Source organism: Heloderma suspectum, chromosome 14, assembly GCF_057233095.1.
Source record: "Heloderma suspectum isolate Gila_16-S chromosome 14, 16-S_ref, whole genome shotgun sequence".
Taxonomy (NCBI): Eukaryota; Metazoa; Chordata; class Lepidosauria; order Squamata; family Helodermatidae; genus Heloderma; species Heloderma suspectum.
This window is the reverse complement of record NC_139471.1, coordinates 15,109,775-15,137,722: the sequence shown is the minus strand read 5'-3', so window position 1 is coordinate 15,137,722 and position 27,948 is coordinate 15,109,775. Positions and strand designations below refer to the sequence as shown.

The following is a 27,948-nucleotide window of genomic DNA, read 5'->3' as shown; positions in this document are numbered from 1 at the left end:
TTAATGTTGTAAACCATCCATTCTAACCCTTCCTCCTGCATCTATCTGATGTAAGTTGCAAAGTGTTGAGTATTATTGACGTTGCTCTTGGTGGGCGGTATCCTATGGTGCTCCTACACAGAGTAGACCCATTGAAGTGAATGAGCCTAGTTTACGTAGGACTACCACTGGACACTGCCCTGTATGTACAAATAAACAACTTCATGTGACCTCCAGAACGACTGAGCTTCAATGCCTCCACCACCACGATTCCCTGGACGCACCCACTGTGCTATGCAAGATGTCATCTTCACACATGTTAGAGGTCAGGATTGCCATAAACCTTCCCCCTGACGGAAGCAACACCAATAACATTTGTCATGCACATGGGTGCTGCTTGCAGAAAGGGTGTAGTTTACCACAAAAGCAGTGTACAGTTGTTTGGACATGCTCCTTGAGTACACAAATGCAGGTCCTTCTTTAGGAAGCAGCTTAGCCAAGGACTCTTGGGGCTGAAAAGGCCAGGGAGAACCAAACGAACCAAACAAAAAAGGGATTCCCCACTGCCCCTGCCTCTGCCTGTTTGTTTCCCCCCCCACCCAGCCCTTCGTATCTCTAATTGGGGCTCATTTGGGATAGGCAAAAATATGCAGACGCACGTTGATCCAGCCATGAGATTGCAGGTGGGCAAAGATTCCTGGAGCAGTTACGAAATGCCTACTCATCACTCAGTCATCACCCACACGCCTTACACATCACAGCGTGGCCCATGGAAATTATGGGAGGTACACGCTTTGCAGCCTTCTCCCATGGAAGCAAATACCGGGGAGGCATTTGCAAATTCAAGGGATCTTTCAACAAGTTGCTGGGTTCTTAGAGTTCTGCTTGAACTCTGTGCATCTGAAAATAATTTCTACCACCGTCTCAGAGGCCTTTCTTCAATGCATCCCCTCACCCCTTTCTGTCTGCATAGAAGCTTGAAATCCAGACCCTTCCAGAGATACAAATAAATATCTCACCATTCCAGGACAGTCACCAAACTGGACATCTTTTATTGGCTGCAAGAATGCTTGCTCAGACCACCATAGTTTAAGCCCAGAATGGTTCACTTCTGTGAATTCTTTCTGAAGTGGCCACCTAAGTCATACTACAATGCGTTGGTCTGTCAGGTGCTTACAACTCAGGCTGAAGGCCTGAAGGCCTGAAGTATGGCGACAAAGAGGAAGACCAAATGGGTCCTCCCACAAAAAGCTGCCCATATCACATGATGGTTCCCGACTGGCCCTCGGGTGTCACCCGACTCCTTGCACTATGCTATGGAAAGGTCCTGCTAGTTCTGTGCCAAAAATTTCTTCCACATTTTTGACAATTTTTATTCAATTTGATGGAAAATAAATTGCTTTCAGCTGCCCCCTGCCCCCCGGAGAAATAAAATTTTAGCGACATTTTCCTAGGGACATCTTTCACTTCTCTTAGGTACAAGGTGGCCAAGGGATTCACAATGATTCACTGTGCAATCATCTCTCTAACTGTCTATAGTCTCTCGAATTTCCTGTGCTTCAGGTACAGAAGCCCAGGGGAAGATGCCATAAGCTGACTCTTCCCACGGGACTTTTTCAGATCGGGAAGAGTGGGCAGCTGGGGAGGCTACAGAGTGAGGTAAAAGTCAAGTAGTGATCTTCACAGCCAAGTAGAAACTCGATCTTAACCCAACATCTGAGGTGTGTTGGACTACAAACCCCATCATCGCCAGTCATGGTGGCTGAGAATGATGGGAGCTGCAGTCCAACACATCTGGAGAGCTAACCAGTACACCACCCTGCCTGCTCAATGGCCCCCACCAAAAGAAACAGAGAAGACTGTCGCGATTCCACTTACTTCCTTGCCTTTCGAGGAGATCCTGGGATGTAGTGACCCGGCCTGCATTTGTACTTGCAAAAAGACCCCACTTTGTGTTTGTCTTTGCGGCAGCGGGCAGTCTGGGGGTCTGCGTTGGGCACCAGAGGAGGAGCCTGGCACATCAGTTCACACAGGGCCTCAGGGAAAGACCACAGCCCATCTTCCAGACACGTCAGGTTCCTGTTGCTCCCTGGGAATGACAGAAGGCAACCTGAGCTGGAGCAGGCAGATACGAATGCTGAGGAAACCAGTGAACCAAAGGCTGTAACAGCCAGGGATGCTTCCCAAACACCCCCAATCCAAGCTTCCCCCAGAATTTCAGAGTCTCAAATGACCCAAACGCGAACTGAAGCACTGAGCATCCTCCAATGCTCCAACCCTTTCTTTCTTTTTTATTACCTCATTTAAAAACAAAACAAAATGTATAAATGCAACAACAAGATAGACCTTTAATACATCATCAAGGATCATAGAAAGCAGGGGTGTTAAAGGGCTTAATTCCATTTTGGAGAAGCACTCAGGGGCCACTTTCCAGCAGTGGGCAGGGCGGAAGGAGAAAGAGGCAAGCCAAATATATGAGAAATACCCCAAATGCCAGCATATTTTAGCTTAAATCTCTTACTACCGGTAGTTAACCTTCGGAGAGGCATCTCAGCTTTTGAGAATGGTAGTTGGGTCACTATTTTCTCTAGGCTGGGAGCTCCCACTGCAAGACGCGTCTGCAGTTTGCACGTAGCAACAGCCCATGGGTTAAACAAACCATGGTTTGTTGGGGACAAGCGGGAATGTCATTATGTGTGAACCATGTCTGTGTCCACTCAAAGAGACTATCGCAGTGAAGGGATTCATCTGAGCAATGATGCACAGGTTGGTTGCCCATTGACATGCCCCCAAATTTGAGCTGGCCTCCACATTTTACACCTGTGCTCAGATTGTCTGAATTCAGTTTGAACATCTTCTTCCCTTCTTTCAAAAATGGGACATGGGAAGCCTCCTCATACATTGGTCCATCCAACTCCGTATTGTCTACACCAGCCTTTCCCAGCCTGGTGCCCTCCAGATGTTTTGGACTTCAACTCCCAGCAGCAGAGGCCAACATGGCCAATGATCAAGAATGCTGGGAGCTGTAGTCCAAACGATCTGCAGGTCACCAGGCTGGGGAAAGCTAGTCTACACTGAAAGGCAGCTGCTCTCCAGGACCTGAGATGGGAATCATTCTGAGTCTTATTTGGAGATACTGGGGGCTGAACCTGGGACCTCCTGCTTGCAAAGCAGTTGTTTTACCCCTTCCCCACAGGGCCATAGCATAACTATGCCATTTTGCAGAGCCATGAGTAGCCATCCCCCATTAATTTCATTTTGTTATTCTTCTGTAGGTTGGTTCTGCCTCTCATTCCACTCCATTGCCCTCTTTGCATAGAGAATTCCTAATGTTAATGTCACAATTTTTTCCTATATGGTGTACCATAATCTTCAGTCCATGTCTTTCCTTTACTGATTACTGATGCACAAGAGCACATAAGCGTATTTATTTTTAAAAGACCATACACCCCAACTTTTTTCACCAGGTGATGTCAAGACAGCTACAAAACACAGGCTCACAATAATATAAAAAGCAACAACATCCAGTTAATTAAACAGTGTGCAAATGGGAATCCAGATACATCATTCTTTTTCTTTTCTTTTCTTTTGCACTCAGATTTAATCAATGCAATGGAGACTTCATTGATTGTTGTGAGTTTTTTATGTGCTCCTGCACATCCATAACCTGTAAAACAGCTTCCTTTCATCTAGCATCCTCCTGATGTGTTGAACTGCAAGTTCCACCATCCCCAGCCAGCCAAAGGGCACTGTGTTGGGGAAGGCTGGTGTAAAAGGAAAGGAAAGATGCCATTTCTGGCAAAGAACACATGCACTTTCATGGGATATGAAAAACAGAGAAACACAGGCTTGCTGGCTGCTTTGCCAATGAGATGAGATAATGAAGGACCCCCAAAATCTGGGAAGAATTTCTAAGGGGGAGAAAGCCATAAACACCTGTACTCAGAAACAGTAAGACAGTCAAGTGTTTTTACTCTAGGGATGGGCACTTCCCCTCAGTTTCCCAATATTATTTTGTTTCATCCCATTTCTACATCAGTTTGAGATTAAAACAAACAAACATTTGCACAAAAATATATGCATTGTTATTTTAAAAAAAGGTAAAGGTAAAGGTGTCCCCAACCAGTCGTGTCCGACTCTAGGGTGCGGTGCTCATCCCCGTTTCTAAGCCGAAGAGCCAGCGCTGTCCGAAGATGCTTCCATGGTCATGTGGCCGGCATGACTGAACACCGAGGTGCACGGAACGCTGTTACCTTTCCCGCCTAGGCAGTACCTATTTATCTACTTGCAATTTCTTGCTTTTGAACTGCTAGGTTGGCAGAAGCTGGGACTGAAGACGGGAGCTCACTCCGTCACGTGGCACTTGGGTCTCGAACTGCTGACCTGCCGACCTTCCAGTCTGCAGTTCAGCATCTCTTAACCACTAAGCCACCGCGGCCCCTGAATTCATTGTTATTTACATTCCTCCTAAGATGCACATCTTTGCAAGCATCCCCTCCTAAAGCAATGCATTTGTTTACATTATCTTCACAAATTTGTGTGCATATTCCCTAATACATAGAATCATAGAATCGTAGGGTTGGAAGGGGCCTATAAGACCATCGAGTACAACCCCCTCCTCAGTGCAGGAATCTAAGTCAAAGCATCCCAGATGGCTGTTCAGCTTCATCTTGAATGCCTCCAGTGTGGGAGAGCCCACTACCTCCCTAGGTAATTGGTTCCATTGTTGTATTGCTCTAACGGTCAGGAGGTTTATCCTGACATGCATTTCTGTATACATTGTTTTCACTGTCTGAATTGCAAAATCCAAAGACATACCAATTTAGAAATATTTTTATTTATGTATTTATTTATTGCATTTATATCCCGCCTTTTTTCCTCTTGCAAGGAATCCAAGGCGGCATACATAATCCTCCCCCTCTCCATTTTATCTTCATGACAACCCTGTGAGGTAGGTTGGGCTGAGAGTCTGTGACTGGCCCAAAGTCACCCAGTGAGCTTCTCTGGCCGAGTGGGGACTAGAACCCGGATCTCCTGGCTCTCAGTCCAACACTCTCACCACTACACCATAAGTGCATTTCAGCTCATATACTGGTTCGAAAGTATGAAACGAGGCAAGTTCAGATTGAAATGCAAACCTTGCTCATTTCTGCCCCATCCCTACTTGTTGGCACCCTAAAGTGTGAACTAGTTTATTGCCATGTCTGTGTCCGTAGGCAACAGCCAACCTCCATCCAATGCTTCATTTTCTTCTTTGACCTTAAATGTTTTTATTTGGAAGGAATTCTACCTCTCTGGCAGGTGACATAGAGAGCAAGAATCGAGGAAAAGGAGGAAATGGTGATGCTGAGAGGCCTTCCCATGCCAGGAACAGAGAAAAAGAGTGAGAAGGTCTTTACTTCTTTCTCCCTCCTGACTGCTGTGAGTTGTCAAGGTATTTTTGTACACTTTCAAAAGCTTCGCTCCTTTGCTGGCTGCTTTGTTTTCTCCTGTCTGACTCACACAGCGTGTCCGCGGTCCAGCACAGATGATCTCATACTTGCTACGGCAAGGGTGATGAACTGTGACATTAAAAAACAGTGGCTTGTGTGACATCAGCGGTTGAATTAGGAGTGACTCATCCCTGCCTCCCGTCTCAAGAAGCTTGTTGGCTGAGCCCTTTTAGTCATTGCTTGTGATTCGGCCTCCAGAACCTCTTTTTGCCATTTTGCTTTGACAGCTACCGTCCAAGAGCTGCTGTAATGCTCAAGTTGTGAGCAGCTTGAATTACAGGCGACTCGGGGATGCAAGAGCAGCTTCTCTTTGCTGGGCCAAGAGCCTATTCTGGGCCAGCATTCATTGCTCAGGAGCAACAGATCCCAAAGGGGGGTGTCTCACCAAGCCAAAAACACATTGTCCAATTCGCGACCTCAAGATGTAGTGATGGCCACCAGTTTCGATGACTTTAAAAAGGGGTTAGACCAATTCTTGGAGGAGAAGGCTATCAGTGGCTACTAGTCCTGATGGCTATATGCTACCTCCAGGATCAGAGGCACTGAGCCTATGTACAACAGTTGCTGGGGAACATGGGTGGGAGGGTAGTGCTGTTGCACTCATGTCTTGCTCATAGGTTTCCTGTGGGCAGCTGGTTGGCCACTGTGTGAACAGAATGCTGGACTAGATGGACCCTTGGTTTGATCCAGCATCGCTCTTCTTATGTTCTTAACATCCAGAAAGAGATCTGAATTCAAATCCTGTATACACTCTGTGAACACGAACACACACACGCACACAGCTTGGATTAATTTTGCTCTTTCCCAGTCTTCACCATTACTGCTGGAGATTCTCTCATTTGACAGAGCTGAGCTGAGAAGTCAAACGAGTTGAACAGTTCCTTGCTCAATGAAAACAGCTCACTTAGTCAACCTCATTGGTTCCTGTTGTCTCATAGACCTGCCTAGTTCACAGAGAAGGCAATTCTTCCACATCATGCATAGCAGATATTTTCTGGAAAGTGATGCATCTCTCTCCTATCCTTCCATACTAGCATCTACAGGTTGATGAGTGGATCAAATACCTTTCAATCTGAAACATCATAGGGTTAAAAACACTAGGAAGCATCCTAGGCTTTGCTTCCCCTCTCCATCCTTTTCATAAGTAATTTTGACACTATGGCTGGACCCTTCCTCCTCCCCTCCACCCCGATCCAGTTTCTATGGTGACAAAGAACTACTACAGTGTAGAAGATAGAGTCTTAGACTTAACTGGGAAAGGCTCAAGTCACTCTTTGACTAAGGAGCTCACTGTATGATCTGGGCCCTCTCATTCTTTCCAGGGCTGGCCCTACCATTAGACAAACTGCAGTGGTCAACTCAGGCAGCAGATGCTAGACGGTGGCAGCAGTGTTGGAAGAGAGAGCTGCTGCTTTCAGGTGTGGTGGTGGACAGTATTACCACACATATCCTATCACCTGTCCTATCGCAGAATCATAGGGTTGGAAGGGGCCTACAAGACCCTCGAGTCCAACCACCTGCTCAGTGCAGGAAGCCTGATTCCCAGGCGGTCTCCCATCCAAGTACTAGCCGGGGCTGACCTTGTTTAGCTTCCAAGATCAGATGAGATCGGGCGCATCCATCCCTTTGCTCGATGTCATAGAATCACAGGGTTGGAAGGGGCCTACAAGACCATCAAATCCAATCCCCTGCTCAGTGCAGGAAGCCTGATTCCCAGGCGGTCTCCTATCCAAGTACTAACCAGGGATGACCCTGCTTAGCTTCCGAGATCAGACGAGATCGGGCGCATCCAGCCCTTTGCTCGACATCATAGAATCATAGCCTTGCAAGAGGCCTACAAGACCATCGAGTCCGACCCCTTGCTCAGTGCAGGAAGCCTGATTCCCAGGCAGTCTCCCATCCAAGTACTAACCAGGGCTGACCCTGCTTAGCTTCCGAGGTCAGACGAGATCAAGCGCATCCAGCCTGTTGCTGAAGCAAGACTCAACTGCCAGCCCCATTGGGTTTTGTACATGGAACGGGCAGGGCCACCATTTTGTCCTCCATATCAGGCAGAAACATCCAGCAATGACTCTCTCTCAGGTGGGTTTGCACAATCCTGGAGGGAAAATAAGCCACTGGCATGGGTGGCATATATGTCCTCCTCCTACGTGTGAGCCACCAAATGAGCATAATTACCCTCACCAGGTGTGGTTTGTTATGACACCTGAACCCAGTGAGGATGGGTGGGCTGGTTTACAAACCACCCTGAAAACCATGGCTTGTTCTAGGGTTTCAGAGTGGTTTGTAAACCACCCCAGCCATCCACCCTCGCCGGGTTCAGACGTCATGATGTCTGAACCCGGTGTCGGAGAGAGGGAGAGAGAGCAAGAGCTACACATCCACAAGTTCCTTGGAGGACAGCCAGGATAAAACTGTAGGAAGTACAACTTCGCAGTAGTAGTAGCAAACAAGCAAAAATAAGAGCACAAACTTATTTTACAGGCTTTCAAGTAGGGATGCCATGGGCGCCTAATTCAGCCTGGAAATCTGGTGGAACTGCCCATCTTTGAACCCCCGAGCCCCGCTCGCTGAGCCCCTGCTCACCCCCTGCCCATGCTAAGCAAATGGCCTGTACTCACCCCGACGCCCTCATCGAGCTTCGTGGTTGCCATTTTTTGAGAAATAAAATGGTGAGCGCAAAATGCACATATTTGTGCATGTACAAAATGGGCGTTTTTGCCAATGCACATATTTGCATATGTGTGAAAATGTGCATTATTGCAAAAATGGGCATTTTGCACACACACAAATACGCGCATTCACAAAATGCGCATTTTCGCGCATACAGAAACATGCACATTTTTGCAATCGCCATTTTATTCTTCAAAAAAATGCCTACCTGGGGTGAGTTCAACGATGCCACTGGGGTGAGTGCGGGTGGCTCACCGAGCATGGGAGGGGCTTGAGCGCAGTCTGGGGACCGGTGAGTGGGGGCAGGGGTTGGGCAGGCATCCAGAGAACTGGACAGGGGTGAGTTCGCACATCCCTACTCTCGAGCAACAAGAATGATGATTTGCATTGAAATGTTGATGCATATGTTTTGCGAAACCCAGCTTTCTGCTCTTCACATCACCTCTCTCTTTAGGTTCTTCTGCCTCCTCCCTGTCATGTCCCAATATTGGAGAGCTACAGCTCCCTCATATTTTTTTAAAAAAACTTTACACAAGTTTTAGAAAGTTGGAGAAAAGATCAAAAGATCAAAATGAAGGTGCTCTCTCTCTCTCTCTCTCATCTACCTATCATCTATCTACCTACCTATGCATGATATGTTCTAGTTGCCAACACAAGGAGAACCATAAGAGTGGCTCAAAAGAATGAGTAGCCTAGTATACAGTTACCAGTGAGATGCTTCTGGGAAACGTCATCTTGCAGAGCAAGAAGGCAACAGCCAAATCTACCTGCAGCTGGGATTCAGTGGAATTCTGCCTCCGAACATGGACACTCCATATAGCTGGAGACATAAGGCGCTGCCTTCTGCTGACTCAGACCAACCTGGACCAATCTGTCTACCTGGACTGGCAGCTGCTTGCTGTAATCTCATGCCGAGGCTTGCCTAAAGCTCCCATGGTGAGGTCATGGCTCAGCTGAATCACTGGAATCACAGGAACCTCAGAAGCTGCGTCAGGACAAATCAGACTATTTGTCCATCTAGCTGTGCCCCTGTGAGATAGATCAGGCTCAGCCCTGGCAACGTGCCCAAGCATACCCAGAGAGCTTCCAGACTGAGTGGGGATTTGAATCTGGGTTGACTGCATTCGAACCCAGCTAGGGATGTGCAAACTCACCCCTGTCCGGGTTCTCTAGACTCCTACCCAGCTCCTGCCCCCGCTCGCTGGTCCCCGGACTGTGCTTGAGCCCCTCCCACTCTCAGTAAGCAGCCTGCACTAACCCCAGCAGCCTCGTCTAGCTCCACTGTCGTCATTTCTAAAAAAAAAGAAAAAGGCAATCGCAAAGACGTGCATGTTGTTGTACGCACGAAAACACACATTTTCGTGAAAACACATATGTGAATGCGCATAATCTCATGTGCGAAATGGCATTTTTGCAAAGGCACATAGTGCGTGTACAAAAATGTGCATTTGGCGTAAAATGTCCATTTTCACCCATACACAAATACGCGTATTTGCAAAATGCATATTTTTGTATGCGTGCAAATTTGCACGTTTTTGCGATCGCCATGCTATTTCTTAGAAGAACTCTCAGATCTACATGATTTGCGCAGATTCAGCTGTAATTTGCACCAATTCAGCTGTGATTTGTGCATATTCCTCAGAAATTACACAAATTGCAGAACCTTCCCAAAATGGGTGAACTTCCTGGGAAATCGACGAACTGGCGCAACTCGCTGTAGATCGTGTTTGGTGCCGCAGCGCAAACCGAAACGAAGTCTGGGTTTTGAGCCTACGAAAACTCATCACACTCCACCCCCCAAATGGATTTCTCTGACATCCCTAAACAGATCTCAGTCTGCAAGGAATACAGGAACAAAGTGCTGGCGTCGGCAAGAGGTAAGGCAACAGAGGTGCTGGATATAAGGCAGAACTTGCCAGGTACGCCAAAGAGAGATGATGCTCGAACACCATGCCTTTCCTCCCTCCTCACAGTCAGTGGTGGAGTGGAGTCAGGGCTCGCAGGGATGCCGCACTGGCCCTTTTTTACTAGCTGGGACGCTGACTTCATCTGCCACCCCCGTCCCTCCGATTCTTCGGTTCACCTAAGCTTAGCTGCAGTAACTCAAGGGTCAGGGGCGAGGGAATGAATTTTCCAAACAACTGTTCCCTGTTGTAATGCAAAGTAATTCATGGTGGCTTGTAGGGATGGGTGAACCCCCCTGACTTGGGGGCCCGTGGAATTCCCTGGAGCCCCGGCATGTCCTCCAGAATCGGCGGGGCGACTCTCCATCTTTCTAAAAGATGCGATAGGCTAATGGCAGCTGTCATTAGCCTATCATGGGGAAAGTACTGCCATAATTGGCATACATCACGCCATTTACAGCCGTAAAGCACTAACTTCTATGTAAATGCGGCCATAAACCTAAGTGCTTTACAGCCACAAATGGCATAAAATATGCCATTTACGGCTGTAATTTTCCCATGATAGGCTACTAGCAGCTGCCATTAGCCTATCACGCCTTTTAGAAAGACGGAGAGCAGTCCCGCGCGACATCTGAAGACTCCCAGGTAAGGGTGGTGGTGGTCTGCTGCAGACTAAGGAGGTTGGATTTTTGGGAATCCGGCCTCATTGGGATCCGCAGTGGAATGGATTTCTCCAGCATCCCTAGTGGCTTCCTCTTACATAGACTAGACCCATTTGCTTTGCAAAGGCTTGCTCCTGGTGAAGATGAAAACTGCTGGAACTGGTTTGTGGTGTGGATAAACACAAGTGCCTGCACGTGTGGACTCTCCTTGGGGGCGTGGCCATGGGGACGATCATGATGAGTGCCATGCACTTCCATATTGGCAGCCCTGCTCACAGTTTCATGAACACCAAAGCCTCACGATCCAGTTTGCATTCCTGAGCAGAACGTCCCACTTACCTTTGAGCTGGGCAGGTGGCTTGCAGGTGAAGGAGCATCTCTTGCCAAAGGTGGTGCCTTCGTTGCAGCTGAAGGTGGCTGGATGGACGTGATATTGGTCAGGGAAGCCGCAGTCGACGGGCTCGCAAGAAACCTGCTTGTTCCATTTCCCATCCATGCATGTCATAGTGATGCTGGCCTCCAACTGCAAAAGGAAGCACGAATTCACTAAGAGCCAATCAGGGCATGGCAGCCACCAGCCCGTCTACTGATGGTAGACGGGCGCAAAGCTAGTTTGAATCCATAGTAGCTTGCCTCTTGATTTGCCATGGGTAAATGCTCAATCACGTCCATGCGCCCCTTCCCACTGACAAATTCTTATGGTATAGAATGGAAGGGACACGGGAGCAGAACAGCTGTTATTGGAAGGGCCCAGTGACAGCTGGTGACTCCTGTTCTGGAGGTGCGGTGATTCCATTCAAGGTTTTAGTTACCAGCAGCCAAAACGCCAAAGGTGCAATGGAAGGCTCTGAACCCATTTGGCGGATAAGGTCCAGCACCTTGGATAGCACCTTTGGAGTTTTGGCTGGTGGTAACGAAAACCCTGAATGGAATCACCACTTTCCAGAACTGGAGTCACCAGCTACCACTGGAAGGGCCAATATTTATTCAAGCCGAACACATTTCAGAAACAAGATTCCCTTCTTTGGGGGCAACTGGCAAACTGCAAAAGTGAACCTCTCAGTTCTCTCATTGCTGAATCAATCTTGTAGGTGCTTTAGCTATCAGACATGCCCTTCGCTCATGCTAAACACACATTTAGAAGCATCACAATGCATTCATAATTCACCTTATTAAAACACACACACACACACAGAGAGAGAGAGAGAGAGAGAGAGAGAGAGAGAGGGATTTTAATGTTCCAGGGATCAGGAGGGGGAAAGTGTGCTGGTTATGTCATGGATACTAGCCAATAGGTGCTCTCCAATAAAACACCCCTGGTTCAAACATTAAACTAAGAACAACTTGCAGAACCACTTTTTCAGAATTCAGCCTGGGACAGGAAATGGTACTCTGAATTGGACACAGTGTGGGTACTTTCAAAACTGGGGCGATCAGCTCCACTATGAGCCCTTCCAACCCGAACTCTGGAAAAACACCTTCCTGACCTCAAATACAGAAGCTGGAAACAACATCCACCAGGTTGTTACAAGGCAATTTCATTACACGCGTCCTCACATTGTCCCCAATCCTGGCCTTGACTGTGGCAGTATCCAATGTCCTGGAACAGAGGCAGGGAACCTGCCAACCTCTGGATGTTTTTGGACTCCAGCTCCCATTATCCCTGACCACTGCTCACCCCTGGCAGTTGCTAATGCTGGCTAGGGCTGCTGGGAGTTGGAGTAAAACAACATCTGGAGGGCCATGGGTTCCCCATCCATCCCTGGACTACGAACATATGATGCTGTCTTCTATAGAGCCACCCAGCTCAGTATTCTCCACTCTAATGAGCAGGTCCCTCCTGGGGGTCTTCTCAGCCCTGTTACTTAGAATCCTTTAAGTGCAAGTCCCAAGGATTGAAAGAGGGTCTTTCTGCATGCTAAGCAGATGCTCTATCACCGGGCTGCAGCTCCTCCCATAGATGGATTGGAAAGAGGCTTACAAACTCCTCTCCCATGCTCCCCGCTCTTTGGGACACAGGGAAATGCTCACTTTGGTGCTGTGCTGAAAATTTCTCCCACATTTTTTCTAGCCATTCTCATTCAATTTCCCAGAAGATAAATTGCTTTTGAAAAGAAATTCAGTGGTGAAGAAATTTTGGGGAAATCCTCCTGGGTTGGGTTTGGTGTTCTTGGGCGTGCCTTACTTAAGCGGTGGCCGAGGAGTGAGCACAAGTGTCCTGTTTTTCACTGTACAAACATCTCTCTGGTGGCCTGTGGCCTCCTCTGCTTTCCGTACTTCAACTAAAGCCCAGTTTAAAGCGCCATGGAGGGCATTCCTCCCATGGGGCTTTTTCAGATCAGGATGTGCAGGCAGCCTGGGAGGCTGGCTGTGATGAGGTAAGCTCAAAAACACCACAAAAATAAACTCTATATCATCCTGAACGAGGCAGAACAATGGAAGAGAATGGGGAGAGAAAACTTTCAGGAAATTGGAGGGCAGACTTTGGCAGAGTGCTAACTTCACCTCGTCCCTGGAGCCGGACACAACACTGCCCCCACCTGCACTGCAGTGGAACGCACTAGATGCAAAGCTGGTCAAGACAGTTGATGCTGTTGCAGCTCCAAGACCCCCCAAACCCTTACCCAGAAAGATGGAAGCTGTGCTACAAGCCCTGCTGATGGGGAGCCCCACCTGTGAGAAACTGTGGAGAATTTCTCGTCCCCGTGGAGAGCTTCGGCTATTGGGCGGTATATAAATAAATACATACATACATACATACATACATCAGTGAAATCATCTCCTAGATTTCCCTGCCCACACGTACGGTGGAGAATTTCAAAAGGCCATTTGCACACAGCTCTAAAAAAAAACACCCTATGCAACCGTTGGGAAACTACTCAAAAAGGGCCGGTCAGGGGAAAGGGGGTGGTGCCTTCTGGGGAATGCTAAAGTAGACAGTCAGACTCAGAGAGTCAAATTTGGCCTGTGGAGCTGAGATTCAGCACCACAGAATTCGAGGTTGTGAGCCAGGGCATGCTGGGTCACTCAGTGCAGAGAAGGAAGAGGTTCAAAAGATCCAAGCTGAATGGGTTGCATGTGGAATAGGGATGTCAGAGAATTCCGCCACGAATCTCGGGGAGGCCGAATGCCAGCGCATTCGGTCCCCCGAAATTGGTGGCGAAATGGTCTGCCCCCCCGCCCCCCCGGGACAGGACTTACCTTGGGCGAGTCCTCCTGGCGGCGGCGGCTGGGGAGGTGGTGGTTCGGCGGTGGTGGCCGCCGGTCTTCTGACCGGCTGCCGCCGCCATTTCCAGTAAAACAACAACAACAACAACAAAAACGTGATAGGCTACGTAAAGATTTACGTAGCCTATCATGGCTAGATTTTAAAAAAAATACTGTGATAGGCTACGTAAATGTTTATGTAGCCTATCACGGCTGAGTGGGAAAACAACAACAACAACCGCGTGTATGCAAATGGCGGTGCCGACTGGCGCCGCCATTTGTGTTCCTTATTTTGGCACGTCTAGTCTACGTAAACATTTACGTAGACTACGGTGAAAATAAGGGGAATGCAAATAGCATAGACACTACGCTATTTGCGTTCCCCTTATTTTCGCCGTAGTCTACGTAAATGTTTACGTAGACTAGACGTGCCAAAATAAGGAACGCAAATGGCGGCGCCCATGGGTACTGCCATTTGTGTACGCGCGGTTTTTTTTTCCACTCAGCCGTGATAGGCTACGTAAACATTTACGTAGCCTATCACGGCTGACTGCAGGGATGCAAACGGTGGCGGCTACGGCCGCCGCCATTTGCAGCCCAGCCGGCCAGGATTCGGGGGTGGAGGGATGGAGCGCCTCCCCCCCCCCGGCCAGAATTTCGGGGGGGGAGGGATGGAGCGCCTCCCCCCCACCGCGAATCAAATTTTGATACAGGTAAGAGACTTTCGTACATCCCTAATGTGGAATGGGTAAAAGGCGATGCCCAACACAAGGCTGACAGAGCAGCTGCGGGATTATGCACCTCTGGGAGGGGGGGTTGGGATATCTGATTTAGGGCTGGCCAAGCTGGCCATCCAGTTGTGCCAAGCACTGATGCACACTTATGAAAGCAGGGGGAGTTTTTCCAGCACACATCAAAGAGAACCGGAATCTCCATTTGCCAAGGCTCCCCAATGCTTTCAGCAGGTTTGGGACCTGTCTCCCTTTGATATATGGCTGCTTTGGGGATGGGAAAAGCAGCCTCCACACAGCTTGGGGAAGACTGACCACCATTTCCCCCAAATGGACACATGTTCACCTCCTCACTGCCCAGTTTGCCAAGCCAGTCAATTACTGCAAAACAGGGGAATATCTCCCGTAAACAATGGATCCAGATGAGGGATTGGGACTGCGGAAGGGCTACATTATATTCCACAGAAGTCCCAAGGGATCAGTGCTATTTGGCTTCCTTTATAGTAACGGCCACGTTGTGTGTGTGTGTGTGTGTGTGTTATTAACAAAAAATAATAGTTGCAAACAACAGCAGCAGAAAAAAGAAAATTATAGGTGATAAGTAGAGGTGTGCATCGACCTCTCCCTTTGCCTTGGATGCTGATCCAGAACTTCAGAGAACAGCCTGCTTCATCCACTTTGACTCGGTACCAAGCCCAAGTCAAAGTACGGATATCTGAGGCTATGTGGTTCCTGTTGACTGTCAAGGGGAATAAAAAAGGGCATACCTTTTTTCCCCCTCTTGGATGGAATTAGATGAAGGTTGCAGGCGTAGTGGTTCCTTAGGAGGGGATTACCCCTGCTAACTGTCAGAAAAATAGGTGTGGGGGATTTTGTGCTGCGCATATTTATATTTTGATTTTCTTTTTTTAAAATGGAAACCGCTGGTAACTTTTTTTTACCTGACAGACTTGGATGATGCAAATGGCAGGGGCAGTTGCCCCTTCTGGGGTGATTAAGTATGCCAAATTTCAGTATGATAAACACAGAGGTGGTTGTTGCAAGAACAACCTTGGCATTTTGAGGGCCTCCAAAAGAGGATGTGCTTATCCCACTATATTCCTGATGGACCATTGTTCTGAAAATTACAGGCAGCCTGAAGGTGTCCCTAAGTAAGAAAACTGCAGAAAAATAGGTTCACGTGGAAGGGAGTCCTCAATTTGTGTGTGAATGTTGGGGTAAGTAATATGCTCCCTGTTCCCGTAGCAATTTGGGAAATCTGTATGAAAGTGGTACAAATCCTAGAGGTATTCCTAGGCAAGAAATCTGCAGTTTCAGATGGATATGTGCAGGAGCTAGGGAGTTATGATGCTTGAAAACTAATTTAAGGATTTTCCAAATAGTAGTGTGGTGGCACTGGAAGAATGGCTTGTTTTGATCATGTGAACTGGCCCACTGTTGCCCTCGCCCGTAACTGGTATTCCGAGGTATACTGCTTCTGATCATGGAGGGTCTCTATTTAGCTAACATATAGGTGCCTTGCATTTTTTCTGTTGTAAAATAAAAAATACACATTTTTTTAGGGCAGCGAAGAGGGGAACGCAAAGGTTGGATCCAGAATTAGTCATGCTTGGAGTACATCCATTGGGGGGTGGGGGGCATCTGTAATTAGATGAAGGATTTTAACTGATTCATTGACCCAACTTCACAGCCTGAAATTAATGTGTGCAACAAATTAGAGCATAGTTAACTATGGAGTTCGCTACATGGTGTAGTGATGGCCTCCAATTTGGATGGCTTTAAAAGGGGGTTAGGCCAATTCTTGGAGGAGAAGGCTATGTGCTACCTCCAGGATCAGAGGCAGTATGCCTATGTACACCAGTTGCTGGGGAACATGGGTGGGAGGGTGCTGTTGCACTCATGTTCTGCACCTAGGAAAAAGAAACCAAATCCATAGTTACAAGATGGGCGATACTTGCCTCAACAATACTACAAGTGAGAAGGATCTTGGAATTGTTGTAGATCACAAGCTGAATATGAGCCAACAATGGGATGTGGCTGCAAAAAAGGCAAATGCTCTTTTGGGCTGCATTAATAGAAGCATAGCTTCCAAATCCCAGGAAGTACTAGTTTCCCTCTACTCAGCAGTGGTTAGGCCTCATCTGGAGTACTGTGTCCAGTTCTGGGCACCACACTTTAAGAAGGATGCAGACAACCGGAGAGGGTTCAGAGGAGGGCAACGAAGATGATCAGGGGACTGGAAACAAAGCCCTATGGGGAGAGACTGAAAGAACTAGGCATGTTTAGCCTTGAGAAGAGAAGACTGAGGGGAGATAGGATAGTGCTCTTCAAGAACTTGAAATGTTGTCACAGAGAGGAAGGCCAGGATCTCTTCTCAATCATCCCAGAGTGCAGGACATGGAATCATGGGCTCAAGTGACAGGAAGCCAGATTCCGGCGGAACATCAGGATAAACTTCCTGACTGTTAGAGCAATACGACAATGGAACCAATTCCCTAGGGAGGTGGTGGGCTCTCCCATGCTGGAGGCATTCAAGATGAGGCTGGACAGCCATCTGTCAGGGATGCTTTGACTTAGATTTCTGCACTGAGCAGGGGGTTGGACTCGATGGTCTTGTAGGCCCCTTCCAGCCCCGCTATTCTATGATTCTATGTCTCGCTTGTGGGTTTTCTATGGGCAGCTGGTTGGCCACTGTGTGAACAGAATGCTGGGCTAGATGGACCCTTGGTTTGATCCAACATGGCTCTTACGTTCTTTCTGTGACCTATGTGCCTGCTTGCTCAGTGTGCCGTTGATGGGCAACAATTCTGATTATTCTTTATCTTTAATCTGGACTTGGACAAGGCGGCCCTTCACACAGAACTGTCCTCTGCAAACAAGGGCACATGGCCACCCTAAATACACACCCACGCCTGTACAGAGCTATTGGAAAACCCATTCCTGGCAAAACCTCTGCCCCCTTCAACCAGGCTGAACGCTCCATTCATGAAGCCCCTTTCCTGAAGGACCAGCCGCTCTGTTGTCAAGAAGGCACGCCTTCCTCTGCATGGCCTCTGCAGTGATTCTAATTGAACTCACATGAGGCTGGCCTTTTCTCTTCCCAGCATGATTGATGAAACCTTTACAGAGCATTAAGGAGCTGTCAGGTTTTAAATAGCACCTCTTGACCACAGCGGCAGCAGCAAAGGGAGACCGAGATGACACAGAGCCACCAACTGTGCGAGCAGCAGCTTTTTACTAAAGGAGAGGGGAGGGAGAGGAGGAGGAGGGAGGGGGGAGGCCAGGGGTGACAAACAGAGGAAGGGGTCAATGAATGAATGAATGAATGAGAGAGGAGGGAGGAGAGGAACTTCAGTAGATTATTACTACATGGGGGCAAAGCCATTATTTACTATGTTTTTTATGCCCCTGTCCAATTTTACTGTTTTTATATTCTATTGCGTTCTTAAAAAAATAATTTGATGTACAACACTGCGGATCGCCTTTGGTGATCAAGGAGTGGCGGAGAAACAAATAAACATACTAGCCAGGGTCAAAGCTCTCATCAGTACATGAGAATAATCTGGAAAGCCTTGGTAGCCAATTTGCGTGGGTTTCTTGTGAATGAAATGTTGCCGTGTGTGCGTGTCTCTGTGTTTAGGATGCTACATAAAAAATTACAAGCATTGTGCTGCAATGTTGCCCCCATCCCTGGGGAGTTAAGAACGTGCGAAGCTGTCTTTTACCATTGGCCCACGTAACATTGTGTCTACACCAAAAAGTATTGGCTCTCCACAACTTCACACAGGAGTCTTTTCCCAGCCCTACCTGGAAATGATGGGTATGGAACCTAGGACCTTATGCATGCAAAGCAGCTGCGGAAAGGAGCTGAGCTAGTTTCCCTTAACGTTCCTCTCTCTGTGGGTGCATGTGTGTGTGTGAGAGAGATAGTTTTAGAGGGCCTTTGAGCAAGACTAGGGATGTCGGAAGAATCTGTCCTTTGGGTGGACTTCTCCGAGCTTTCATCAGCTTGGCCCCTCGCACTTTGGTTTGCTTCCCCGCAAGCTGGTATCAAGGCGGGCCTGCTTGTGGATTTTTTGTTTTTCAATGTATGATGATAAACAGAAATTTGCACAAATCACGGCCACTGAACCCTTTGGGCAACTCAAGCTCATTGGAGAATTTGTTTTCTGTTCTGCCGAAAATGCTCAACAGCATTTGAGCAATTAATATGGAAGAAGAGGGAGGCCCGGCCTCTATTTTGTCTGTGATCAAATCAATTTTTATGTATTTTATTGTTGTAAGCCGCCTTGGGAGGGATTCTGCCCTGAAAGGCAGCCAAGAAACATTTTAAATAAAGAAACACACAAACAAACAAATGGACTTTTGTCATTGCCTTAAGTGGAGAACTAATGTATGGTGTCTCTAGGGCACATCCAAGTAAATGGATGTGCAGAAACACAAAAGGACCATTTCACACCTCTGGGATTAGAGTCAGGGGTTGGCATCATCAGGCCTCTGCCGAGGCCCATGTTTTGGTAAGGATGAGGAAGAGAACCCACTGAGGGCATCTTACTTACAAGCCCCACCAAACCCTTTGGGCAACTCAAATCTTACCTGACCTCCTCCACACCAACAATATTTCTTTAAAAGATACCTCCCCAAAACAAACCAGGACAAAACAGACATGGTTTAATATTTCCATTGTTGAAAGCCACCTTGTAGGGACTATGTCTTAAAAGGCAGCCTATAAATAAGCATATAAATGAGGGATGGGCAGAGGACATAAAGCCCCTTTTTAAAGGAAAATTGGTTGTTTGCCACCAACTTTCAATTCAGTGGCACAGAGTAGGGATGGCAGAAAATTATGCCACGGACCCCAATGAGGCCAGATTCTTTAGAGTCCATGGCGGAAGGGGCACTTACCTCCCTCTGGAATCCTCTTCAGCCAGCTCCTGTTTGCAGCGATCCTGTGGAGCTGCCAGCTGGCTCTGGAGCACCAGCGATACGGCTGCCATTGCTGTATCACTGGCTGAGGGGGACTGTCTCCGGACACAAATGGCATCCAGTATGCCATTTGCGGCCGTAAAGGTCTTCAATTAAGGTAAATGCAGCTGTAAATGGCTTCATTTAGCTTAAACTAAGACCGTTATGGCCGAAAATGGCGTACTGGACAGCATTTGTGTCCGCAGTCAATCCCCCTCAGCCAGCGATATGGCAATGGCGGCCGTATCACTGGTGCTTCGGAGCCAGCTGGTGGCTCCGCATTATAGCTGCAGAGCAGAGCCAGCTGAAGAGAATTCCAGGAGAAGGAACACATTGCCTCCCCCCAAGGGCAGATTCCCGGCCAGAATGACAGGTAGGGAATCCACCCATCCCTAGCACAGAGGCAGGGGCAGAAAAGGGGGCTATTTTATGGTGAAATAGTCCCTTTTTGCACCTGCCAGCACTAGAATCTGATATTTTGGCAGCAAACCACTGATTTTTCTTTTAAAGGTAGGGATGTCATGGGAGTCTGAGAGGGAGGTGGAGTCGGGTGGACTCCCCCCCACACACACACTCAGCCTCCCGGACCCCACTCGCTGAGCTGCCATGCACACTTACAGGGCCCGTTCGCTGAGCATCACGTGGTGCATGAGCACTGGGCAGCTGCCATTTTGCGAAAAAATGGCAGGTCAAGTGTTTCCATAGAAGCCATGTTGCGTAAATGGCAGCTGTCAAGGGGCCATTTGTGAACATTATTTTACAGAAAAATGCAAGCTGCCATTTTTATGCAAAATGGCAGCTTGCTAAAGGGATGGACATCTGCTGGGTGCTCACCAGGCCATCCAGCGGCGAGCAGCGGCGGCAGTTCAGTCAGCGTCTGGCAAGGATCGACTACAGTGAGTCCATCCATCCCTATTAAAAAGGGGGCTTCCCCCTGCCCAACCACCATGCTGGCTAATTCCAGAGGTGTGACAAGTGGGGGCCACAAAAGAGACCAGGGCAATACACAGTCAAGCAGCCCCATGGACTGTGTGTTGCCCACCCCTGGTATAAACAAATATATGTTGGGAGGCAGGGAGGAGAAATATCAGGCATGCAGAGACAGTTGGAGTACATGTCAGCCTCAGAATCATAGAATCATAGGGTTGGAAGGGGCCTACAAGACCATCGAGTCCAACCCCCTGCTCAGTGCAGGAAGCCTGATTTCCAGGCGGTCTCCCATCCAAGTACTAACCAGGGCTGACCCTGCTTAGCTTCCGAGATCAGGAGCATCCAGCCCTCATGGGTATACAACCTCCTTTAAGGAGTAGAGTTGCCTGCTGCCAAACTATGAGAAGTTAGTAGCTCTTAAAATTTAACTGGTGGACCCATCATCATTTTCCTTCTAACCAGGCCTTCTTCTCACCCAGCGTATGCCACAACGTACCTGGCTTTTTGCTGGCTCATCATCTCTCTGTATCTGGAGGACGTACCCTGTCTTGCAGGTGACATTGCACTGGGCACCGTTATAATGCCCCCCGCTGGTGAAGGTTAGCACAGCATTCTTGATCTCCAGCTCTTGGCAGTCAGTAGATTTGCAAGAGGAGCGCACGCAGCTGTAGGGGGAGGGGGAATAGGGAAGTGCCTCATTAGGTCATTGCCGGTGTGGGAGGGTAGATGGGGGCCAACGAGAAATTGGAACTGGGGAAATCTGCTCATCCCTTATTAAAATGATGGGGAACCTGTGGGCCGCTGCCACATCCCATGCAGCCCTCCTGGTGGAAAGAGCAGAAGAGAGTGGCAGGGGGGGGAAGGGAGATCAGGATAATCACCATAAGGCAGACAGCACTTTCCCATTTGTATCTCATCTTCACAACAACCCTGGAAGGTAGGGAAGGCTATGACTAAGACTAAGAGAGGGACTTGCCTCCATTGGGCCAATAAACATTATGATGACAATCGTTTATTTGCCTGTTTAATCATTTATTTTAGGGGTTTTTATCTCACCTTTAGCCATCCCTCCCCCTCCCCCCAAGTGTCTCCCTAACAAAAAAAGAAAGAACAAAGCATTAAACTATAAACAGTAAAAGAGCAACTGGAAGTTATGGAGTATCAAGCGGATTTGTAACACATCAGCAAAGGTCTGATCTAAGAGCCAGGAAGAAAAATAAAATCAATCATAAAAATCCTAATGACATTTTTTTTTAAAGGTTCTCAAAGGCCTAACACAGGGAGAGGGAGAGTGGGTTTGGTGGATTTCCCAGGTAATTCGACAATCATAGCACCACCAGTGAGAAAGCCATGTCCATGGACAAATCAGCCTGTGTTACTTCCACATGTTTTTACCCAGAAGTCTGTTTCCACATTAAGGGCACAATCCTATGCAGATAGGTGGCCGCCTCTGAACTTGGAGGTGACTGCCTATCCAATGCAGGGCAGGAGAAGCACGGAGGGGATCGTCCCCTCTGCGCTACCCTTGACCTGCATTTGCAGCTAGATGGACGATTCCGGCTGTCTAGCCGCAGGAGGGCAGAGCGGGGGAGGAGGCTGCCGGACGACACATTGGATGTGTCGTACCAGTGGTTCCGCCTTCCCCGGCCCGGCACGCCCCCCGGCATGTGTGAGCGTGGAGCACGGTGCTGCCAGCACTGCCTGCGAGGCAGCGTGGAACGTGGGACCACAGGCTCAGACCACAGGCTCTGAGGCTGGTTCCTGGAAAACCAGATAACCTATGGCCATCTAGCCGCTGACTAGCAGCCATAGGATTGCTCCCTAATCTGTGTGTGTGTTTTAACCATATCAAATTTGCATATAAAGCTACTGAATTTGGCAAACATCCCTTCTTGGTACCGGCTAAACTGATCTGAACTAGTGACAGGTGAGATCCGAATCTTTGAGTACCAATCATGGGGCTTGGGTAGGTCAGATACACAAAAAGGGTAAAAACCAAGCTAAGTCCTACATAGAGTAGACCCATTGAAATGACTGGGACTTACGTTATTCATCACTATTTATTTATTTATTTATTTATTTATTTAATTTCTATGCCGCCCAGTAGCTGAAGGTCTCCAGGCGGTTCACAAAAATTAATACCGCAAGGTGAAGCATAAAACAAACTAAAATATGAAATCTTACAACCACAATATAACAGTACAACCAGAATAAAACCTGGCAGCAATGCAAAGATTTCAAATACAGATTTAAAACAATAAGCTAAAAGACTAGGAAGCTAAAAATGCTAGAATGTTGGGGAAATATGAAGTTCTTCTCCTGGCGCTTGGCAGAGTACAATGTAGGTGTCAGGCAAACCTCTCTAGGGAGCTCAAAGCCAGGGTGCCACAGCAGAAAAGGCCCTCTTCCTGGTAACCACCCTTAAATCCCTTAGACTAATGTAAATCCCATTTATTTCAATGGGTCTACTCTAGGTAGGGCTTAAGTTGGATTTTACCCAGTCTTTTTGATAACTCGGTTCTAGGCTGTTTAGGGCTTTCGGTGTCAACCCACTGCCTTGAGAGGGTTTTGGCCTTTAAAAGTGATCTAAAAATAATGTGAAATAAATAAAATTAGGGTTTTTAAGTTCAACTTTGAAAGGCCTTTAAAAACTGCTTTGAATGGGTTTCTTCCATGTTCAAGCCCAGGACCCTAGTCATCTACTGGTTCTCTTCTAGGGATGTACGAAAGTCACTTACTTTTTCACGGATGTGATTCACGGTGGGAGGGAAGGCGCTACGTAAATATTTACATAGGCTATTAAGGTGAAAAAATATTTACGTAGGCTATTACAGCGAAAAAAAGGGGAACGCAAATAGCGTAGTGGGTGCTATTTGCGTTCCATTTTTTTCCCGCCATTTTACCCTGTGTAAATATTTACGTAGCCTATCATGACAGACAAAAAAAGGAATGCAAATAGCGCCCACTACGCTATTTGCGTTTCCCTTTTTTTTGCCGTAATAGCCTACGTAAATATTTACATAGGCTAAAACGGCGAAAAATAGGGAACGCAAATAGCGGCTGCCATAGCCGCCACCATTTGCGTATGCTTTTTTTTTTTTACCTGCCGTAATAGGCTACGTAAATGCTTACGTAGCCTATCACGGCAAACAGCAGATGCAAATGGCAGCTGTGGAAGTTGGTCGAAAGACCAGCTGCTGCCGCCGCCGCCCGGAACATCCGCCCCAGGTAAGCTTCGTCCTAATTAAAGGCACTGACAGTGCAGCTCTTTTTTAGCCTTGCAACAGTGGTTAAGCTAAAATTATTATTATTATTATTATTTCTATATCACCGAAAAGCCAAAGCTCTCTGGGCAGTTTACAAAAATTAAAAACATTAAAAATACTATATGCAGAGATTAAAAACCGTTTACCTAAAAACACATGAACAGCCAATATACACAAAAGAAACTTATCTAAAAATAACTTCAAACAAACAATCTCAAAAGCAAACAACCATAACCATAAGACATTCCAGGATTGATTAAAATTTATATGCTGCCAAATGTCTGGGAGAAGGGAAAGGACTTAACCTAGTGCTGAAAAGATAACAATGTTGGTGCCAGGCGGGCCTCGTCGGGGAGATCATTCCATAATTTGGGGGCCACCATCAAGAAGGCCCTCTCCCTTGTTGCTGTCTTCCGAGCTTCCCTCAGTGTAGGCAGCCAGAGGAGGGCCTTTGATGTTGAGCACAGTATACGGGTAGGTTCATGTCGGGAGAGGCACTCTGTCAGGTATTGTGGTCCCAAGCCATGTAAAGCTTTATAGGTTAAAACCAGCACCTTGAATTGGGCTCGGAAACATACAGGCAGCCAGTGCAAGCGGGCCTGAGTCGGTCTTATATGTTTGGACCTTCTGGTCCCCATTATCAGTCTGGCCACTGCATTTTTCATGAACTGCAGCTTCTAAAAGAGAGCTCTTTGTCCAAGACCAATCTAGGAAGGGCTCCACTCACAGAAGGGCCCTCCAGTCCCATTTTTCGGTGGTTTGAAAGAGTGGTTTGATAACAAAGATCTTGTAAGCAGCCATGCCCACCCTGGTGCCCATTTTATGAGTGGGCAAGTCCACCCTCATGGCAGCCATTTTGTGAGAGTGCCCATGACACTCTTTGAAAATACCAAATGTGCCTTCCAACCCAAAAAGGTTGGGGTCCCCTGGCGTAAGTTTTCATGGACAAAAGCCCAATTCATCAAATGTATATGTGATCCCCCAGTTAGCTGGAATATATGAAGGATGGGGGAACAATTCCGTTTTTATATGAAACAACCTGATTCTCACTTCCCAAACTCACATGTGAACTGGAACCCAATTACCCTTCTGTTTTTACACATCTCCAAATGTTGCAAAGCTATAATGGTTGCTTCCAAATTTGGTCACAGAACTGGCTACTATCAGCTTTTGAATCCCAATGTGAGTTTTTGAGGGCACAAGCTTCAGATATATCCAAGTTCTGGACCTGTAGAACTCTCAGTCTTTTGTCTTTTCATTTTGGTAACCAGGACTCAGTTGGCTGGGCCAGTGGGGTCGGGGGAGATAGAAAGATATATATGATTGGTTACAAGGAGGACCTTGATTTGTCTCTGCCTTCACAATTCCCTCTGGGAGAAGAAGACTGATCAAAAGAGAATTAAGACAATGACTGGGCACGAGAACAGAGAAGCTGGTTTGCCTTTGTGGATCCACTGAACCACACTGATGGATGGAATTTCTGGAAGGGCAGTGGCAAATTGTGTGTGCGTGTGTGTGTGTGTGTATAGGGGGAGAAACTGGCTATTGAGCAATGGTTTATGCTGGGTCATAAGGGAAGCCGGAGGTACTTAATTTTTCAAATACTGTTGAGACAAAATGAGAGACTGCAGTTCGGGAGCTACTGACTGAAGCTGAGAGGCACTTCAGAGGTGCTGTGGGTTTCCCCTGCTTTGTGGCACGAACTCAAGCACAGAAACAAAATCTATGCTCACAGGGAGAGCTGTATATCCACACAGATATCCCCCAAGTGCCACTTGAACACAGATGGGACTTAAAGAGGGCAAAAACACAGCCCACCCTGCAGCTCCAGGCTGCTCCAGCGAGGTGGATATTAATAAAATGAGGTTCAGTGGAAGTGGAGAAGGCAAGTGGGCTTCCTTAAAAGTATGCAGAACTGTGGAACAATTATATATAGCAAGAAAAAAATGTGCTACCTGTGTGTGTGTGTGTGGGGGGCATAGAAAAAGGACAAGGAAGGAAGAGAAAGCAAGCCAGCCAGCCAGCTACATTTCCCCCTCCTTTCAAAGAAAGGGGGGGGAATTATCTTCATTATAAATGTCCTTGGTTCTGGGGGATGCAGAAGTTTGAACCCTTGATGGAAGCTGGATTGGAGGTTGAGCATTCAGCCTGCACATGCAAGGGTTAAAAGTGTGGTGGGGGAGTGATGCATGAAAGCTACCCTCCCAATGTCTCCACATTCCTGGCTCCTCTGTAGGTCTTTGCACATTGTACACAAAGGCCAGCAAGGAATTTTATAAGTGGTTCAGCTGAATGTGCTTATAAATGTCCCCATGATCAGAAACCCTGATAAGGAATCACTCCCAAAGACCTCAGCGGTAAACATGCAACGGTCTTTAGAGGTGCCTGCATAGGGAGGGATGTTTGGGAGGAGCATACCCTTTGGCCCTCACTTTTGAAGTCTGAATGCCTGTATAGGGCTATCCTCAGAGCCCAAATCAGGTACCCTTGTCAATTTCAAAATGTGTAAATTCCAAAATGCAAACCAAAGGAATTTCTTCCCCATCCCTGCCCTCTTGCCTGTCTCTGTTAGTGACAGGCAAACCTTTTTACATTCAGTTACATGTAAAAACATACCATAGCATGGACAACTGGTTGCCCCAAATGGTTATTAATAGGGGGAACTGCATATACAACTGTGTATATTGGGAGAAATGTCCATAAAATTTATACCCTTTTTGTGAGTACGTAAAACAGAAACAAAAATGAAAACTGAGGTGGCACAAAAAGAACTTAAGTTTGGAAAAACGAGAAACTGAGGAAAATCAAAATTCATAGATTCATCCATCTCTACAAGAATGTATGGGTGTTAACTCCTCGGCCATTATCTTTTTTGTGGATAAAACTACTTGCAGAAAGAGGGATTTGGACTAGGAATGACAGAATCTGTCTATTTTGTTGGACTCAGTGGTCTTGTAGGCCCCTTCCCACCCTACTATTCTATGATTTCCAGTCTTGTCTATCCATCAGCTGCCCGGGTTGTGTGTGTGGGTATGAGTTTGAGGGGTTTAGGTATTGTTACAACCTGCCTTGTGAACATAAGAGCACTGCTGGATCAGATCCAAGCCCTATTTACTCCAGCATTCTGTTCACATAATAGCCAGCCAGGTGCCTGGGAGGAAGTTTTGAGAATCATTTGATTGGGTTCAGAGGAGGGCGACGAAATTGATGAGTGGATTTGAAAGAAAGCCCTATGAGGACAGACTGAAAGAACTGGGCATATTTAGCCTTGAGAAGACTGAAGGGAGATATGATAGCGCTCTTCCAGTACTTTTTATTTTATTTATTTATTTATTTATTTCATTTCTATACTGCCCAATTGCCAAAGCTCTCTTAAAAGGTCATCACAGAGAGAAAGGTCAGGATCTCTTCTCAATCATCCCAAAGTGCAGGGCATGGAATGGCTCAAGTTACAGGAAGCCAGATTCTGGAGGAACATCAGGAAAAACGTCTTGACTGTTAGAGCAATATGACAATGGAACCAATTCCCTAGGGAGGTGGTGGGCTCTCCCACACTGGAGGCATTCAAGATGAAGCTGGACAGCCAACTGTCAGGGATGCTTTGACTTAGATACCTGCATTGAGCAGGGGATTGGATTTGATCTTATAGGCCCCTTCCAACCATACTAGTGTATGATTCTATCAAAGATGGGATATACATCTTCAAAATAAATAAGTAGATCAATATTATTAGATATTTAACAAGTATCACTACACCAATTGCTTTAACATGCTATACTGCAACCTTCTCAAACCTGTTGCCCTCGAGATGTTTTAAACTACAGTCCCTAGCATTCCTGACCTTTGGCCATGCTGTCTGGAGCTGATGGGGGTTGAAGTCCAAAAGATCTGGAAGGCACCAAGTTGAGAAAGGCTGCTATACAGGTTTATTGCAATTTAATTTTGAGTTGATTGAAGATCAGGCTCTAAATCATTCTGAGAATCTTGCCTCCCACCCCCTGTACTGAAACCTTTTTGACTCCCCCCCAAACCAAAATGGTGCCCCCTGAATCCAACACCCTCAACTTTGAACAACGTGAGCTCATGAAGCTTATGAAAAGAAGTGGAAAGCCTTGTTAAAAAGCAAACACTAAGACAGC

General features: G+C 47.2%; 1 protein-coding gene across 1 annotated transcript in view; it reads right to left on the bottom strand.

Moving 5' to 3' along the window:
- PAPPA (pappalysin 1) overlaps positions 1–27,948 on the bottom strand; it is a 295,498-nt gene that overhangs the window by 55,082 nt on the left and 212,468 nt on the right. Inside the window, exons 14-16 of the mRNA XM_084821073.1 lie at positions 21,040–21,208; positions 11,050–11,233; positions 1,858–2,068 (exon numbers count right to left, since the gene is read on the bottom strand). Of these exons, the coding sequence (XP_084677199.1) occupies positions 1,858–2,068; positions 11,050–11,233; positions 21,040–21,208 (564 nt within the window). The remainder of the gene's footprint in view (positions 1–1,857; positions 2,069–11,049; positions 11,234–21,039; positions 21,209–27,948) is intronic.